The sequence below is a fragment of the Ctenocephalides felis genome, unplaced genomic scaffold (genome assembly GCF_003426905.1).
Source record: "Ctenocephalides felis isolate EL2017-DRISC unplaced genomic scaffold, ASM342690v1 CF-g0.4_SCAFFOLD_03570, whole genome shotgun sequence".
NCBI lineage: Eukaryota > Metazoa > Arthropoda > Insecta > Siphonaptera > Pulicidae > Ctenocephalides > Ctenocephalides felis.
This window is the reverse complement of record NW_020539724.1, coordinates 4,766,324-4,786,958: the sequence shown is the minus strand read 5'-3', so window position 1 is coordinate 4,786,958 and position 20,635 is coordinate 4,766,324. Positions and strand designations below refer to the sequence as shown.

The 20,635-nt window shown below is 28.2% G+C and overlaps 1 protein-coding gene across 1 annotated transcript; it reads right to left on the bottom strand.

Moving 5' to 3' along the window:
• Window positions 1–1,026: 1,026 nt before the first annotated feature.
• LOC113383758 (glutamine synthetase 2 cytoplasmic-like) lies at window positions 1,027–4,596 on the bottom strand. Its single transcript, XM_026622008.1, has 6 exons — window positions 4,413–4,596; window positions 2,951–3,112; window positions 1,927–2,140; window positions 1,609–1,869; window positions 1,400–1,539; window positions 1,027–1,315 (listed from the first exon to the last, which is right to left on the bottom strand). Exons 1-6 carry the CDS (start codon window positions 4,594–4,596, stop codon window positions 1,167–1,169), a joined length of 1,110 nt encoding a protein of 369 aa, XP_026477793.1. The 3' UTR covers window positions 1,027–1,166.
• Between the last annotated feature and the right edge of the window lie 16,039 nt (window positions 4,597–20,635).

The following is a 20,635-nucleotide window of genomic DNA, read 5'->3' as shown; positions in this document are numbered from 1 at the left end:
GAACGGTGTTATTACAGGTAATAATTGAATGTGCTATTTGGCCTGTGATCAAAAACGAATTCTGGCTGTTTTTAATATTTTTTTGATAACTCTACACTATATACTATATTTTTATGAATTCTGAATCAAATTTTACAATTATGTTATTCAAAATAATCATTTATGTGTTTTATTTTATAACTGTATAAACAGATGTGATCACAATTAGATCTATTACATTTTTCTTTATGTTGACTAGATTCAATATTTTTATCTCAAGAATATGAATTTTTATTTGTCCATCCCAAAAACTAAGCTCGGTTTAAACTGTTTGCTCTCAGTTTATTATAGCAACTTCTTACATTGATCTAATTCTGGGTTTTTCTCTTCGAGGTTAATCAAACATTTTAAACTTCAGGAAAAGTGATAACTATACACCTCTTGCAGAAATATTTTTTTAAATAAAACATTTTTTTTGCTGGTAATATCTTTTAACATTTTTTAAAAACATTGTGGAACTTTCAGCATGGCTTCCTATTCCATGTCATTTTAGTTAAATATTTAAAGAATTTACTTTTATAAAGTTGCTGATTTTTCTCATGATTTGTATAATATTTTCATACATCAATTTTTATATTTATTGCAGATCTGGATAAGAAACAGGATAAACACCGTGATGCTTTGCAGAAGCTTCAACACCAGTTTCAGCAAGCACAAGTAAAAGCAGCAATGAAAGCATAAGAGTGAAATAATATTACAAAATTATAATAATTAGTATTTTGATCCCTTGAGATGTTACATTGTTAAGATTTCATTCATTTTATCACTCATTATTTAATTGAAAATGCAATTTATAATATTAAATATAATCTTTATTAAATTTGATATGAAATGAACTGGCAATGTTTTATATCAATTGAATTACCTTATCATTGAAAGAACTTACTTAAAATATAATAAATTTTTAACAAATCCGCTTTAGCGGCATGCATTGAATATGCCATAATACAAACAAAACAATTTTTTTTTTAAATTTTTGATTGTGTTTCTCATTGTTTTATGTATGTACAATATAAATGTATTTAAATATATAATAACATGTTATGATAACATGAGTACGTATTTGTTAGATTTAATAACAATTTTTGGTTAGTGTGCGGTGTGCAACTTCTTATTAAGAACTTATTTTATTCATTAAGAAGACAAGTTCTAACAATTGCCTCAACAACAGAATAGGGATCGCAATTGGAGCTTGGTCTGCGATCTTCAAAATAGCCTTTCTTATCCTCTGCAACCCCACGTGGTATGCGAATGCTGGCACCCCGATTTGCAACACCTAAAAGAAATATTGTGCAATATATGCTCCAAAACTTACATATGATGACGTGCCAAGACCATGAAATATGGAAAATAAACTTACCAGCACTGAAATCATGGATGGAACTGGTTTCATGGCGACCTGTCAGTCTACGTTCATTGTCACGTCCTCCTTTAGGATCATAGGCTTGGATGTGTCTCAAGTGGCATTTTGAAAGCTTGTCAATGGCTTTTTCGATTTCACTGAGGAGATAAATATTTTATTACTTAAACAATAATAATCTATTTAATGCTATTTATGTTTGCGCATACATTATTCCATTTTCTTCTCTCATCTTTTTGGTGCTAACATTTGTATGAGCTCCTGCTCCATTCCAATCTCCCGGCATTGGTTTTGGATCCAGGGTTGCTACCACACCAAACTCTTCAGCTATTCTATGAAGCAGATATCGGGCCACCCACAGTTCATCCCCGATGCTAACACCTTCACAAGGACCTACTTGGAATTCCCATTGAGCTGGCATTACTTCAGCATTGGTACCAGAAATGCGAATTCCAGCATACAGGCAAGCTCTGGAAAAAAGATAATATTAAACAAATTGTCTAATGGGATGTTATTAATTTTATTACCTATAGTGAGCTTCAACGATATCTCTAGCGTAAACTTTGTCAGCGCCGACGCCGCAATAATAAGGTCCTTGGGGTCCTGGATAACCGTTTTTAGGCCACCCAAGGGGGCGTAAGTCTACATCTAATAAAGTGTATTCTTGTTCTATACCGAACCAAGGTTCTTCGTCAGGACAACGGTTGACTGCTTCCAGACATGAGTGCCTTTTGTTTGAATCTGAATTATACATATTTATATATCACTGTCTAATATTTATTTTTTTTATAAGAAATCTTTTATATTGAGATTTAAAAAGAACTTAATAGCTTATCGAAGTGAAGTTGTTTCTTAATATTAGAATCGAACGCGTCGGAAATGTTTAATGCTTATAATCATCCATGGAAATATTAAAATCCTAATAAATATTAAAGCAAAATTTAAGTCTATATAAATAAACTACCAAATTATTTTTCTTCAAAATGCCTTATAAATTTTAAAATGTTTTTTTGAAAAAACTTTTTTTGTATACATTAATTTTGTTGCAATGTTGGCAACACTGCTCCGTGCCTACACTCCTGATGTCTGTTCGTTGAACTGTCATTCATTAATTTTTATTGCAAAGAGTAGCACGTAATATAACATTGTTAATATTAATAACGATTAATTTCTTTTTATTTATTTGTTGTTACTTAATGTGTTAGTAATTTTTTAGTTAAAATTTGTAGTGGTGAGATGCAGCTACTAACTTTTTCAAAGATTTTATTTAATTAATAATTGTGCAAAACCATGCAGAAAAATGTTAAGGAATGGGTGAGTGCATATGCATTTTATATATATTCTTGTCAAAATTAATATTTGCACGTTTACTGTTATTCATTTTTTGCTGTTTGATATGAAAATACTATAAAACCCAAATATTTTTTTGCTTTTAACATTACGACTTAAATAAGGACTAATTGTAAGTGATGTCAATATTGCTTACTTATGACTATTGTAAATTGCTAGTTTTGTATCATTAAATCTCAATTTCTTCAATCATTTACATACCGGTGGGTTTATGATTATATTTATACGTATCGCATAAAACTAAGATATTGTTTCCTCTACGGAAGGGGTCCTTGTAAATCGCGACTGGGTGCAGGTAAGTGTCCGAGTTGCTACCTAAGGCTTGGTACGTAGAACTCCCGTCGTAGTTCCAAATTGGAAGATCTGAAAATAATGGCAGAAATATTAGAACATTTTGTTTATATAAATTTTATAAAAAGCAGATATCTGCTAAGCTTTCCGTTGCACTCGTACAAAATATCAGGTTTTCGATTTTTACTGCTTTTTCAATGGGGTTGTTTTTCTCTCCATATAGGGTAAAGTTGCACAAGTAATAATGAGTGACTGCCAAAGTTGCCAAACACCGGGCTATATTTTGTTCGATAAATAATTCATAAATTACATCTTCTAGTACCGTTAAATAAAACTACATATTTAGTTGAGTAAACAAACGTTTATAGTTGAAGGTTGGAAGGATGGAACCATATGGTCCAGAAGGATGAAACCAGAAAAATTAAGAAAATGCTTTTTGTGAAGTATGTACTAATATTTTTGACCAAGTTGTGGGTCTCTTATGGCAATAATATAATTTTAGAATTTTTTTCCTTAATCATATTTAAATGGTAAACTTTTCTTTATAAGTTTATGGTTGTAGTTTTAATTTTAAACTTCAAACATCTTGTTGCTTCAATCATACCTGCGCAAAATTTCTTGTTGATATCTGCGCAAAATTTCTTGTTTTCATGAGCGTGTTAGAGAGTTTTTTGATAAGTTTGAAGAAATAATGAATAAATACAATTTTTCTCAAAATTGTTTTTGCTCAATATTGAAATACCGATTAGGTCAGTGGTTTGCCCCTCATGAGCCACGGAATTAGGTGCATTCAATAAGAATACTTATGTTCCAATTGGAAACCAATAGCAAAAGAAAAATTGATCTCTTCAGGTTGAATTTTATATGGTTGTTTATTAGTAGGTACTACTAAGGCCATTATGCACCTTAATAACACCTTCTGCATATTTTTGAAAAACGTAAAAATACCTAATTTTATTAATTTCAGCCATTGTTAATAATTATAATGCCTATAGGCAACTAAATAAAAATTTGGAAAATGCTAAAAATTTTACATTACAATATTACAGAATTATTTCCTTTAGTGGTACAACCGTTAACCTATCATGGACATTGAAATTTCAATAATAAGGACTAATACTTTTTTCTGGTTAGAACATATTTTTGATATGGGTACAAAATTCACAGATTCATAAATATGTATGATTCTGATTTATTTCATCACCTTCATCACATCACATGTTGGATTCAGTATATTATACATGACATGATATGGATATAAAGAACTAATTCATAATTTTGAAATGGAAGCTTGGAATTGGAATTGATCCTGATGGTTTTGGTAACTTTTGCTTACGTTCTGGCTTCAGTTAAATTTCATAATTTAACTAACCTTTAGGACAAGTAGGAATGAAGTCCAACGTTCGATCCTTAGCTCGAACATTTTCTCCAGTTCCATCAATCCATATGTAAGTTGCTTGGACTTTGTTTTCGGGTATAGGCAGGTCCATATACTTATCAAGTAAGGTTTTGTTTAAAGCCGCATTCGGTGAGTGTTCTAATGTATGGTTCGGCATCTGAAATTAAACCAAAATTATAATACAAAATTAAAGGAATTATAACTTTATTACAAAAGTTTTTGTACCCTAAAGATTTCTATACCTTACTTGATACGTTGCCATAACATTTTTCTAATAATTATCTCTTTATTAAAACTTTCGAAAGCTTTTATACATTATCCTTTATCATAATTTTAATTAAAAATACAAAGCTTTTTTCATTTTCTTCAACATTTTCCCGAGCTACGCTTATAGGAATCATATGTATGTATATGACTTCCGCAATTGACAGACTTCTTCATTCCGTTGCGACTTTCTCATAGTGTTTTTCAATCCCATCATGTATTGTAAGGAAACTGATAACTATATCAGACATTATCAAACTTTTTTGGAAAAAAATATATAAAAAATATTGGAAATTTTAGACATATTATAGTAGTAATGCTTAAATTGACCTCATCTGATAAATTTTTGTATTTGATGCAAGAAGAGTAGGATAGTCCTATTAAAAATTACTTGTACCATATACATATTTGATTTTTTTTCTTTTTATAAAACATTTATTTTCATATTAATTAATTCAGGCTTAATTTCATATTAAATTTCTGGTAGTATATTTTTAGTAGTAATTTTTTTTTATTTCATTGTTTGCTACAAATATGTAGTTCTTGGGAATTTTGGAATGTACAAAATATTTGAAATTCTGGACATATTGCAGATATGCTTCAATTTTCTTGTTTTTTTATTATACATAAAGATTTACTACTGCCCAAATTGCTTCAAATTACTTCTTCTGTTTGATTGTAGTGCTTGGAAACTTAGGAACTTTTTTGTAAATTCTTAATAAAATTATGTAAGAAATATTAGAATTTCTGGACATATTGCAGAAATGCTTCAAATTACTTATTCTGTTCGATTGTAGTGCTTGGAAATTTATCAACTTTTTTGTAAATTCTTAATACAATAATATAAAAAATATCCAATATTTTGAAATTTTGGACATATTGTGGAAATGCTTCAAATTACTTCTTCTTTTCGATTGTAGTGCTTGGAAATTTAGGAACTTTTTTATGTAAATTCTTAATGCAATGCTATAAGAAATATTCAACATTGTGAAATTCTAGACATATTGTAGAAATCTTTCAAATTACTTTTTCTGTTTGATTGTAGTGCTTGGAAATGTATCAACTTTTTTGTAAATTTTTAATAAAATTATGTAAGAAATATCCAACATTTTGAAATTCTGGACATTTTGTAGAAATTCTTCAAATTACTTTTTCTGTTCGATTGTAGTATTGGAAATTTATGAACTTTTTGGGAATTCTTAATACAATAATATAAAAAAATATCAAAAATTTAGGACATACTGTGGAATTACTAAATTTTTCTTCTGTTTGATTAATTTTTGCATTTTATTCGCAATGTGTAAGTATGCACATGGTCCCATTAAAGAGCTCATTAGAATAATCAATACTTTCTACGTTTTTGATTATGTTTATTATTAAAAAAAAGTTCTTTACAATATTAAATTTGTGGTTGTACTATGCCTTCATACTTGTTTTTTATATTATCGATTGTTGCCAATAACTAGCGTTTTATGAACTTGATAAATTGGAAATTTAGCCAGTGAATTCCAAGTTAATTTTGATTTGACATTGATGATTGATTCATGTTTCATCAATCACGTTTATAAATTTCTAATAATCTATCAAATTTTATGTGTCTAAACTTTGGTTCCAAAATTATCAATATAATCAATTTTGTAAATTCAATTTGGTAGAATTAAACACCCAAGAAAACTTACACATTTGTATACCAGTTTTCACAAGGTTCTGGAAAAATCACACAAGTTTTTTGTACCTTCTTCAAAATTATTTTACACATATATTTAATCATTCTTCAAAATGAACTTGATTTTATCGGTGTCTTCATATAAAAACCGATGCTTGAAAACCACAGAAAACTTTAACGACCTTGTCCTCGCAACGTGGAAAACTTTATTAAAAGAAATGTCAAACATTTTGTTTCACAAATTCCATTTTTTTTAAATATAAATGTATACATAGTCTGCAGTATATAGTTATTTTTTCAATTATTTATTTTTACTTCAAATTTTTATTTTTCTCAAAAGTACAAACACTTTCAGCATTCGTAATTTAACGAACGGATAATCCAATACATTAAAAAAATAGATTATATGGTTTATAAAGGTAATCTATAATTTCCACAACTATTATAATACTGTTGTAATTATTCGAACAAAACATAATTTTGTTCCATAATTAATTTTCTTTTTCTGTATCCATTCGAAAGGCTAAAAGATTTTTTTCTTTATTAATTCTATCTTGCGTCACAAATTTAATTACAATGTATGAAAAATATAACCCGATCTTCAGCTAATATGAATATATTATTGTATAATGAATGATAATAATGCATTTTATTAAACGTTCTTGATACACGTGGTAACTGGATATGGAGGTTTTCAAAACATTTGTTTCATTTGAATTTTGCCGGATTTAAAGTATAATTATTGATACTTGTAATATTTAATCCAGCACGTGGAATTGTTTTGATAGACAATTCTTTAATATTTTAAGATATAATTCATTACAATATCACAATTTCAAAAATTTGTTTCAAACAACTTTTTCTACAACTTGTAAGGAAATATGCAATTAACCTGTTTCTATTCATTTAAATCAATGATTATTTTCTTTCCTGTTTTATACCTAATTTTTCATAAATTTTCATACTTAATCTTATTTGATTCAATTAAATTAGTGATCATTTTCCCTATTTTATGTTTGTCTGGATATTTTTTCTTACTTTTTTCCGGTTGCCTAAAATTGTTATTGCGGTAACAAAGAAAATGTTTTTCTTGGGACGAAAGTTTTTCACTTCAACGACTTTTATCTTTTTTTCCTTCCCTTTAACATCGATTAAGGTCACAATGTTGCACCTAAATTTCATACTTGATTTCATAGATTTTTGATATAGTGACATGGTTTTGAATCACTTTGGAAAATTTATATTTTACACATGATTTAGCTTTCCTATTTGATGAATAATTTAACGAATTTTTCATCACCTACTTTGAAGCCTTTCAAAATATATTAATATGCTTGTTGCAATAAATAGGGAATATATTTTTATTGATTAGATTTTTTGCGTGTTATTAAGCAATCTTTCAAATAATCTTTATCATTAAGCGATCTTTCAAACAATCTATATTAATGTTTATTTCCTGTTAAATATAAATATGCGATAAATTTTAAATCAACTATAGCGTTTTCATTTGATTTATACCAACTCCCAAGAGGAATTAGATTTGCAAACGAGATCAGAATTCTTAATAAAGAAGTAGCGTTAAAATCATTCTGTTTTAAATTATACCTTTTTAATATTAAATTGCAATCATTTATTTAAGAGCAAAAAGTATTTTTTACTGAAAAAAATAATTTACAAGAAAATCCTCACGCTTTATTTTCATAAAATTGCTATTAAAATTTTCAAAACATTCTAATAATTTTTTTAGTCGAAATTCATACGATTTATTTCATTTCTGTTCTTGTTTGTCGTGGCTCGGTAAAAAAGCTTTGGCCTCGCAACCTTGTTAGATAACCACCTTGGCCAGCCTTATATCAAGCTGTAAGTGATATTTGTTTTTACTTGTTTTAAGTGAAAATATCCCTTCACTGTCGTGGATGTAAAAATGTATCTTCAGTAATAAAATTGTAATAATAAAAATGTATCAATTAAAGATTGGTTAGAAAATCGTTGGTTTGCTCTCTAAAAATTATTGACTTCTGTTTGCTAATATTGATGGTTATCAACTTTGCTTTAAAGATGGAAACCCAAGGGTTGTCCTATTCTTATGTGATGAATTTATTATCACAATTTTGGAATACAGATGGTTTTGTTTGTGCAGTCATGCCAAGGAGGGATATTTTCACTTGGAAACATATTGCTATCCAAGTGAAACTTTTGTAGCGGGTATCAAACCTGGAACTCCTGATTCCAAGTCTATAGCTCTAAGTATTACCCTTAAATATGCACAACAAATACCCTATATTCTCGTATATTCAAAGGTATCCTTTACTCCATAAGCAGGATTATCTGTTCTTGTAGCGAATCCATTCATCATGATACAGTGATAATACTAAAAAGGATTGATAAATTATGTATCTCACGGAAAAAGTACATTATTTAAACAAGTGAGTGCAGACATTAAGGAGACTCTCGGGCCGTAATGTTCGTTATTTACTTTTTAATAGAATGTCGTAATATCTTATCAAGTCCTGCTACCAGGACCAGTGTCTTTATGAATTATTCATTTCCCTGTTTAAACCTACTGGAATCATCTTGCTTCTAGAACTAGGTGATAAATATTTAATCAGTTTCGGCCATATCACACGACGCGTGTCGAACAACTCACTCGACCAGAAAATTGCATAAAACGATGCAATTAATATTATGATTTATTGGTACATAGTGTCTTGCGAATACTGTAATTTTCACACTACTAAGGAATTTACATTTTTAATTGCAGTGTAATTGATCGAATTATTAAAATAATTATAGGATATTAATAATATTATTTTTAAATTAAATCTTTTTAAGTTAATAAATAGCCATAAGGTTGGATTTTATTGAGTTATAATTATTTATATGCATACTATTAGTTTCATACTAAGTGCTAAATTTTTACGTATTTTCTGAAAAATTTTACTCAAAAGATTTTAATATTCAAAAAAAATATTTTTTTTTGCATAGTTTTATTGCCAATCAAAATAATATACATTTTTTAAGACAATATGCTGGGTGTAAATGCATTTAAGAGATTATCTCCTATGAGATATTCCTCGCTTAATTCTTTTAAATATATGTTTGGAATTTTTTCGTGGCATTTTTTGCTCTTTTTTTTATCATTTCATTAATAGTTTTTATTTTTAGGTTTTTATGTAGGGTGTCATTTGTAATATACCAGGGTGCGTTCACAATGCATCTTAAAATTTTCGATTGCGCTATTTGTATTTTTTTATATTTGAATTGCTTGCGCACGCCCATAGCTCAATTCCGTATGTCCAGATTGGGATAATTATTGCTTTATATAAAAGGAGTTTGTTTTCATAGCACTTTTTTGAACTAAAAAAAAATTCGGTAATAAAAACAGCATTAACTCATTTTAGCTAGAATTTTTTTGACGTAACGAATTTTTCCGATTTAATACAATTATATTGCGGATTTCGACGTTATGTTAATTAAAATTTTACATGAAAAATGTGTTAACTTTCTGCTTAATTCTTTCTGGTATTATTTGCTGAATTATGACACATATCAAGTGCCGAAACGTATAAGAATAGTATGAGAATTGACAATATTATTTCATTTTTCAATTTCAACTATTATTTCATTTTTATATTCAATCCAAAAAATAGTATTTTTCTTTGTAAATATTCTCGAAGTATCATCTACAAACCGTAGAGTTCATAAACACATTATCCATTTTATATAAAATTTCATTCTTTTATAAACGGTCCATAAAAATATTTAATTCAAACCAACTTTAAATTATTACCATGCAAATTGCTTCAAAATCCACCACCATAAAAGTGATATTGGAAAACAATTTCGCTCCCAACTAATATTTTATTTTTGCTCTCTTGTTCGTTATACATACTTTATTACAAGATAATAGAATATATAAAATTTGAATGAATGGCAGAAAATTCATATGAATTTATAAAAATGAAAATCCTTTTGCTTTGTGAATACGAAATGGATTTCTCTGCTTTAGATGACAGATTTCCATATCGTGTATGTTTCCAAGTCCCTAACTTATTTAAGGATGAGCCAGGTGTCTACGACAGACACACGACGAAGTAATATGAAATATTGATATAAATTTAATATAGTAATAGTAACATGGAATGGAAATTAATGGTCAAGATAGTAATTCTGATTTTTGTAATAATCATCAACTGGCACTTCATTAAATAAATAATTTTCTAACAAATTTCATGAAATGTCTAACAATTTACCATGAATATTCATATAGTAGTTCGTAACTTTAGTGTTCATCGTATTGCCCAACTATAGTATTCATGATACTCTTACCCCGAGTTTTAACTATTCATATAACTTTCGGGGTTTCTTGCTGTGAAAAATATATTGTAACTTGGGCTAAAAATAAATTAAATTCAACGAGTTAATCTGAGAGTGTGAAACTTTTGATTAAAGGAAAATTTTATTGTCACACACTTAGCAGGACGAATTTACCTTACTCTAATTTAATTTTCAGCGAAAAGTTAATGCGAAGTGTTATCTCACAAACATGCAAATTTAATGAAAGTTAAAGGATTTGTCTGAGTAATTAGGACTTTGCATGGGTTTATGAAATTATGAGCAATAAATTTGATAGCAATTAATTTCAAAACTTAACATTTTGCTTGGATGTAAAAGATTTTCTATGTTCTGGTATTTACTAAATTACTTATTTTGTTTAAATTATTTGATAACACTTTGCTAACACATTTTGTTTCAATAAAATATTTGAAATATTAATTTTTTTTAAATTTGAGACATTTTATTATTTCACCGAACCATATGTTCGTGTATCTTCAAATAGGTCACATACGAAATAATTCAACCCCTAACTATTGTGCTTTTTACAAAACGTTCAAGATCGGGTTACACCCATTCCCAGAATGACCCATATTTCAACAGACACTTTTATACTTTCATGCATAATTCAGTATTTATGATAGAACTGAAACTATTAATCAAAATTATATAAAAATAATGGAACTAAACTCTAATGCTTGAAATCCATTATATTATCTTGTATTTATTTAAATCTCACTGTCGTTTTGATAAAACGCCCTATAATAAATGGGCAGATATTTGACCATTATTTGTTTAGGGTGCGTCTGTCTAAAAATAGTTACCTAAATTAGGTGGTTTTTATGATCTATAAATGATTAAGGAGTTTTTACATTCTTAAGAAGAAAATAGGACAAATCAAAGTAGGATTTCTAAAAAAATCATTTTATATGAATATTGCTATAAAAGGCAATTCAGAGGACAAAAAAAATGAAATAGTTACTGAGACATTGTATATACACATCAAATTTTTAGGCGGTTCTCAGAAATCAGAAACAAATTGTGCATAAAAATACTAGATTTTTTTTTATTAATTGCAATGGAAAAATATGTCTAGTATAAATCTGAATATTGAAAATTTCTGAGAAAATTTCAATAACATGAGACTGATACATATGTATCAGTCTCATGTTATTGAAATTTTCTCAGAAATTTTCAATATTCAGATTTATACTAGACATATGTGAATCATGACAACAATTATATTAATTATTTTCTACTTCTATTTACGAGCTGATGTAAATGAATCTGATTATTAATGGAAGTGTATAGTAAATAATTATAGTTATTACAAATTTTAATTGGTATTGTATAATAAGATAAATATTAATAAGCGAGAAACAAATACAAAAATCATCATTTGGATCACATTCTAGAACATATCTATATAAGTAAAAAATAATTATCACAGAGTGAGAAATATTATAGAATAAACTAGGAAGGTGTATGTTATTGTTTCGTATCTATAATGACAGCTTGTCCCTCAGGACTTTATTATTTAAAAAAAATAAAAAAATGTGCTTTCAATGCCATTTTCTTGGTGTAAGAGGTCCAAAAGTGGATATACTTGTATTAAGAATAATGTATTGGATTAATATACTTGAACTTTGAATAGAATAGCATACAAAAAGAGTTTAAAAATAAAGAAGTACGTAAAATACAACATGAGGTGGAACATTGAATAGATTGGGATATAGAAAATTTGTAAAATAGAAAGGAGTATTCAATAAATAATGTAATTTAGAACATTGGATATAAAAGGACATGGAAATATGTTAAAATCTAGAAGCACGTAAATACCAATATGATGAAGAAAACATTAGGGTAATAATGGAGTATTAATGGATCTAGGACTGCCCCAACTCGATTCAAGGAAGATTAGTGTGAAGGATTTTCCATTGCCATCCCACACCTCAGTGCTCGAAATGGGATATTTCCAATTGAGAACATAATTTTTGATCTAGGAAAATGGATATCGCTACTGCATGATGTCAAATTATCCAGAGCGAGGTTCGAACTCACGACCTCGTCTAGACGGTCAGGGTCATGGTACAATCGTAACTAACTTCACTCATCATGTAATTCTATTTGAAGAACTTCAAGTAATTAAAATTAACAACCATTCATTGACTGCTTGTATTTTTTTACTTTTTTTGCTGGCGATATAATCTCATTTTTTGAACAGCTGTAATATCTGTTTTGCCTAAAAAATATTTTCCATTTCAATAACTTCAAAGATGTATAGAAACTACGAATAATATATAATTAATTTCTAATCAATAAACTTACGTTTAGTACACGGCCAAATGTTTAATTTGTTCTATTATTTTCAAGGAACAGGGTAAAATATTCTTCTGATTAAGGCATTTTTTATTAAATCAAGATTTGTACTACAATGTAACTTTAAAATGTTTATTTATCTATGCCGATTACCTTGTTGTTATCGGTACGCATATAACGTTGATGCCGGTATGCATACAACGACAAATCTCTATTCACATACACGACGACTAATCACAATCGACCCGTATAGAAATGATATCATCGAGAGCGAATGACGAATCATTGGCACTCGACTCTTATCTTATCTGCCGTAACGCACTTCCGTTGCATTTGTACGGATTTTTACTTCAACAATGCAAAAGCTGGAAATAGTAAGGCCAATAGAAAACGATCTATTATTTCCCGGATATTTTCGTTTCATTACCTGATTATTTTAAACAACATTTAACCCACTATTTCACATATCCCAAAGTCCCTTATTCACTAATCCACTCATAAATCTCACATGTACTACGTACACACGATAGTTGGCCCGTAATCGCCGCTGAATTTCGACCAAAAGTACGCGAATCCGACAAAGGATTTTCCGGTATAGAATTGTGGTCGCTATAGCGGCGTCAATGTCGCTAACCCCGATTTAACAACATCGGTATAAGAACACACAGTCCGCGTTTTCACATATTATATTCAAGTTTTCAAATCGATTTTCCTCGCATGAAATTCATTCATATCGTGGCTATAATCCACAAGCTAGTTTAGGTGTAATGGCACACGCAACGAAGGAGGCAATACGGTAAAGGGACCTTTTTAGAATTGAAATTACTTACAATGAAATATGGGAAAAATTACTATTTTTATAAAAATAAAGTAACAACACGTTAAATACAATCATTAAAAAATAATTACATAATTAAATAGTTGTGTTGAAACATTAATTACACCATTTTATAATAATATATGATATACAACAATTTTAGGAACGTGTTATCTTACTTTCTGCAAATAAAAATGAATAAAAATTTTAACTATTTTATATTAATTATTATTGTTAACAAGTACTGTTAAATTGATACATGTATCCTCTCAAATTTTCATTAAACTTTTCTTTCAAAGTATGAGATATACCTAATTCTCTATATAAAGGCGTCTAAAGTAGCTATTTCAATTTTTTAGTATTATGATGATCACATTACATTGTTGTAATTTTTTATGCTTCAGTATAATTATATGCTCAATTTAGAATTTCTTTCATGATGAAAAATAATTTACTAAATTTGGTAATTGTATGATTATTAAATTTAAATTTGATCACATTTGGGAGCATTACTATCATTTCACTAATAGTTTCATATTATCTTGACCAGAAGATAAGATTTTCACAAGTGCACCAAGTCATTCAATTATCTTTATAATTTGCATATGGATACAGAATTTAGGTGTTCATTGTACTTTCAACTTCCTTAGCTATAAAGAATACCCTGAGATATTTCCGAAAGTTTCATAAAATCTTTTCACAATGATTCACGTATTTTCTTAACCTTTAAACGTATAATTTATTCCGAGAATTCCGAGTTTCCATTTAGATTAGAAAACCTGTGATTCTCTAAAACACCACATTCATGTCGCAATTAAGAAAGCACGAGGAAATATACGAAAAAACATTTTCATGTTAATCGGAATACTATGAATATTTAATTCTGATATATGAATATCCAATATCTATGGACGGGAAAAATATATTTGTGTTGTGTCGTACTGATTGATTTTTCCCAGGAACTCAAATTGGCAAAAATATGTGATATAATTTGTTTGGAGAAAAAAGATTTATACTCAAAAGATTCAACTATATCGTTAATACCCTGATAAGTAATTAATTTTCATTCTACCATTTTCATGAAAAATTTATTTAATGCCAAAGGCATTTATGTTATAACTCCCTTTTTGGCTTGACACCTTCATATATAACATTGTCTACATCTGACTAACTTATAAATATTTAATGTCATCGTCTGACCGAGAAAAAATATGAGCAATCCCATGTATCATAAAGATTCCGAGCACAGTTTATAAAAATATAATAAAATGGGGATATAAAAGATAATATACAGAATATTTACAATAAACGAAATGAACGCAACTGTAACTAGAATATAAAAATGTTAGGAATATAAGTTGCATTATCGAATGGAAAACGTTAAAAGAGCAATTATCGTTTGAAAAGCGACATGTTTTTCGTTATCTGTCAGGTTGTAAGAAATGCCCTTTGTAATTACCTTTATAACAACACATATAAAGGTCCAAACTTTAAATTTTTTAAATTGTATGTAAATATATTTAAGAGAAAAACAATATTGGGTACACAAGTGAAATGTAGAGTGAACGTTCGGATACTGCATTATAGTGAAAAAGTTAATCAAGTTTTAATAGTTGATACTAGAAATATCAATTTTTTTTTCAAAAATTTGCCTAGTAAAGATTATTGGAGATGCCGGTCTATGAAAGTGTCGGATTAGTGAGCTTTTTCCGTATTTTATTCAATAGATATCTTTTATATTATTATATTAAGATCAATGCCCTATATATAGCCCTTTCAAAACATACCAACTGCATTTATGATATTGATATTTTCAAGTTAGATTCAATAAATAAAAATCCAATTTTCAACAAATACTAAAATTATTAATTTTCTTTGGATAATATAAAATATCTCAAAAAAAATATCACTTTAAATCACTTTATGAATGAATGCAATGCTCAAATTGTCGCACTTAAAATTCGTCGCGTTTTTTACACGATTTTATAACAGATGTTATGTCTGGAAAAAATTAATTCTGATATGACAGCAATTAAATATAAAAATTATAAATAAAAATTGCAAATTTATAAAGTCCGCAAGTTTCGGCCTACGTTGAAAAGTACATCAAGTGAAAAAAATAAATACATTTGTACAAATTACATTAGTTCATTTGTACAAATTATATTAGTACATTTGTACAAATTAATTAATATGTTAATTAGTACAATGATTAGTATATTAATTAGTACATTTGTACAAATTTCATTAGTACATTTGTATAACTGTCACTAGACTAATTACAAGTTTTAGTTTTTGAGCATTATCAACTGTACGTATAGTCTTAATTTCTTATTTTAATATCTGACTATGATCAGTAAAATTTCCAGCTAAATCATAATCGATAAAATGTGTTTTTCTGCTATTTTTCAAAAAATTGTAACCTGGTCATTTTTACGCCATATGGGTCCAGGGCCAAACTGGTCTAATATGCTATTTTGAAAGGATTTTACAAATGATATCTAAGTTATTCAACTAAGACAAAATATAAATTTCATGGATGCATTTTTAATAGAAATCACACTCTATATAACCTTAATCTGGTATTTAGTCAAAAATATTAATCACCAGAATTGGAAATATCTATTTATATAATTTATTTTGTAAAATTTTTTTTTTTACTGTTTACAACTTTGCCAGGGTAAAGGTGCAGTTGGCCTTTTTAGCCCTACCCACGTATAAGCTTTTTTAGAGTTTATATAAATAACACTGTTGAATGCATCTTATAAACTCGTAAATTAAACAACAGTGCTCACAACAAAAAAACTGATAACGAAAGAAAATACTTGTGTTAAGGATTTTCTAACTTTGCCGTTTATCTCCCGATAGCGACGTCGTAAAAAATAAGGTGATGTCTGGTTATACATTTTTTCCCCTCTACTCTCAAATATTGTTGTCAAAAAATTCTTAACTTTTCTCATTTTTGAGATATTGGTGGTGGACTTTTTTACTTTAAGTCCCGCTCTACCCTATTTTAAATACATATTTATATCTGCGTTTGTATATGTGTAACAAACAATATTTCCGTAACTATATTTCCAACTTCCAGAAACTCCTATTAAAACAGCGTGCAATATAAATTCGTAATGGTTTGAACTCTCTCAACTCTTAACAACCCCCCAAAGGTTATGTTTTGTTTTCCTTTTGTTTCTTTGCCCATCACACGTGGTGTTTTACACTTGAATAATCCCGAATCTCATTCGACCTACCTTCATATTTAAATCTTATATCACAGAAAGCACATGATTATCAATATGTCTATAAATTACAATTGTATTGACTCACTAAATATATAACTACAATTGAGTATTGTATGTATTGTTTCCGCTGACATAATACAACACTGCCGAAAACTGCATTGCGCAGGACTCTCCGCACTACCTACCCTAGGCTTGATACTACCCTTCAGGTGTAGTTAGAGCAAAAAAACATAATATTTACGGAAACTATTTCTACATGTGTAGTTGTATGTGGGAAGTAGTTTTACAAGAGCAAACAGCGGTTAGAGTTGCTATTGAGATTGGAATAAAATTGATTCGTAGACATTTGCGGGAAATTGATGTGCTAGCAATGTAGAGTACACTGATTCAAGATATATAGACTTAAATTATTTCTGCTTGCATATATATGTGCATATAAATGTACATCGATAATTAATTACATTTACATATATGTATACAATTATATGAAACATATGCATATATGTGCATATATACACAACACGAACCTATACTTATTTATATTTGCTGTACATGGATTGTATGCTTAATTATTTTCTTGGCAATTGTCTTTATTTTGGAGGTAAAACACACACACATACACACACACACACACACACACATAACACATATATATATTATATAATATATATATATATAATTCAGATTTTTTGATCGACGTCGAGATGTATATGAATGAATTTAACACCAATTAAAAAATGTGTAATTAAAACTGCAAGTTTATTAAATCCATACGTATCAGTCTACGTCGAGACTGTCATTAATGAAAAAAAAAAAAGCACTTGTATAACTATCACAAAAACTATTTCACTAGGGTTTTATACAAGCAATTAACAATTTGAACATTGAAACAAAGTTAAAGTACATACAATTTGCAATTGGCCTGAGAGTTAAAAAAATTAAATTAGAACTATCTATAGTTTCAACACTGAAATTTATTCAGTTGCTTGTTCGTTTAGCATATTGTTTAAACTTTTTATTCTTCATAATTTAGCAAAATGTCTATTTTTTGTAATGTTTATCTTCTATAGATTTATAGCATTAAAATGATTGTAGTTTTGATATTACATTGGACACTTCCATATTTACTTAGGAATTTTGTTTTTAATTTTTTTTGAGAATTTATATTTCAAATATTTATTAGCATTTTTATTTATTTATAAATGTAACGCGAAATATATAGTTTTTCAAGTTTATACACTATTAGTTTCTATTTTTTTTATTAGTTTTTCTATTACTATTTATGTAATCTGTAATTATATAATTTTGCCATTAACTTAATATTTAATCCTTGTTTCAAAACTACTTATTAAGCTGTTACTAATTAATCAATCTCTAACATATGAAAAAAGTTTTTTCAACCGGCCAGTTTTCGGTAGTTAGCAAAAGTTCTGCTCTAGAATGTACACCACAATTTCTGGCCGACACATAAAGCTTCATCCGCTGGTTTTATTACCACATATTAGTATTTTCTGACTTTTATTATATAAATCCAAACGAAAAACGGAAATAAAACTTTTCAGTATTAAATTTCCGATTGTTAGAGTCTATAAACTTTAATAAAAAAAATAGTAGTTTCAGAATAGATATTTATTTTGAGTAAAACTTTACCTTAGACCAGAAAACTTTTCAAAACTGTAAATGAGTTGTATTCATGTTTCTATTTTTTTTTAGAAAACGTACATCTTGGATTTTATAGTTTATATGATTTATTGCTGCATTCTGATGTTAGGAAAATTAATAAAAACTACAATAACTTTCGATAGTTTTAATAAATAATTTCATTCAACTAATTTAAAAGCTTGCTTAATTTTTCAACAGTCTTTATGAAATAAATATTTTTCGTTATTAATTGGAAACTGACCTGTTGATTTACAAATATTTATTTAGGCCAAAATACACTTTTAGGCATAGTTATTTTAGTGTCATGAACTGATTATAATTTATACATAATGATTATAATTTATACGTAACTCCAAGTTAAATATTCCGATAATTGAAAAATAATATTCAAAAAATAATAATCAGAGAAACGATTTTAGGATTTTTTATTACTCTTATTGACGATTTTATAAAATATTCATTATCCCACTTATTTTATTAAAACCTACTAATTGACCCAAGTTATAGATTATGTACTATTAAAAATTTTAAGTTTTCGGTGGGGTTCTGGCTTTTTTTTTGTTTTATAATGACACAAACAATTTGTATCCACTTACCTGTACGTGTTAAAAATCAAAGGCACTTTTAGAACGCAATAAGATACAAAACTAACAACAAAATAAAATTTTTAAATTGGCCAAAAAAACGGTTTAAAATTGGCCTGAACTGATAACGTGCGTCCAGTAGGTATCGCGCGGCAATACTGACAGCGAAAAGCACGCCGAACCAGAGCTTTATACGCAGAGAGCCTGCGCCAAAAATCAACTGTTTCGCTTTTTCCCCTCACCGCTCCGCCTCTACGTTTCTACGTTTCGACATACAAACGTAGTATAGAAATCAGCCGTAGCATACGTAGATAACATTGGCGTAGTACTAATAGTTTATGCGGTTTTGGTTTGATAGATGAAATCCAAAATTTGTCCAATTTTGGTTTTCAGATACCTAGCGAAAAGTCTACGGTTAACAGTCTATTTTTTCATTTTTTTTGTTCAAATTTAAATAATGCTCAAAATTTATAAAGCCATCTGATTTTCTAATAGGTGATGTATGTATAGTAAGACAGGTCCACAAAATAAAATAGTTGTCTTGTCTGTGTTGGATGTGCGACATAAGTTTTCCAATTTACTTTTTAAAGCAAAAACATGAATCTGGAATACTGGGGGAAAATGGGATAGGGGTCTGTGAAAATAAAAGAAAGGCAAAGGCTCTGATCTAATGATTCATAACTCGTATTTGCATTGATAATTAAAATTTGTAATTTCTGTAGTTACTTGGCACATATCCTTTAAATTACCTGTGTAACCGATTTCTGATACGCCTTTCATATTTATTTTCATGTAAATAAACGTAATATAATTATTGCAATAATTATATGAATAGTATTTGAGTTTTAAAATAGTTTACCGTTTTATTCTTTTTCTATCTGCCATTTGGTTCAATGCATGCCTTTAGTATATCTTTAGGTGGTCCTATTGCATAAACAAATGCCAAAATATTATCTCAGCTCGTCGTTAACAACTGAATATTTATGCTTTCCAAAGAGCTTCATAACTCTTCTAAATGAATAGAATCAGATTAATGAATACTGGTGCTTCTTAAATAAAATGTAATGGTTTTTTTAAGCATGCCTTAGTATATGAATATTCATACCAATACGTATCATTATATATTTCAAAATTTACAATATGTTAACTTACAATATTCTTATATATATTATAATATAAACACGTTGACCGTGTGTGGTGTAACTCAGTTGCTAGCGGACCGTCTCACGATTGATTTTTAATTATATTTATTAGAATTTTAAATTATTTTATATTTAATTATTTTTGAGAATATGTGCATGATAACACTT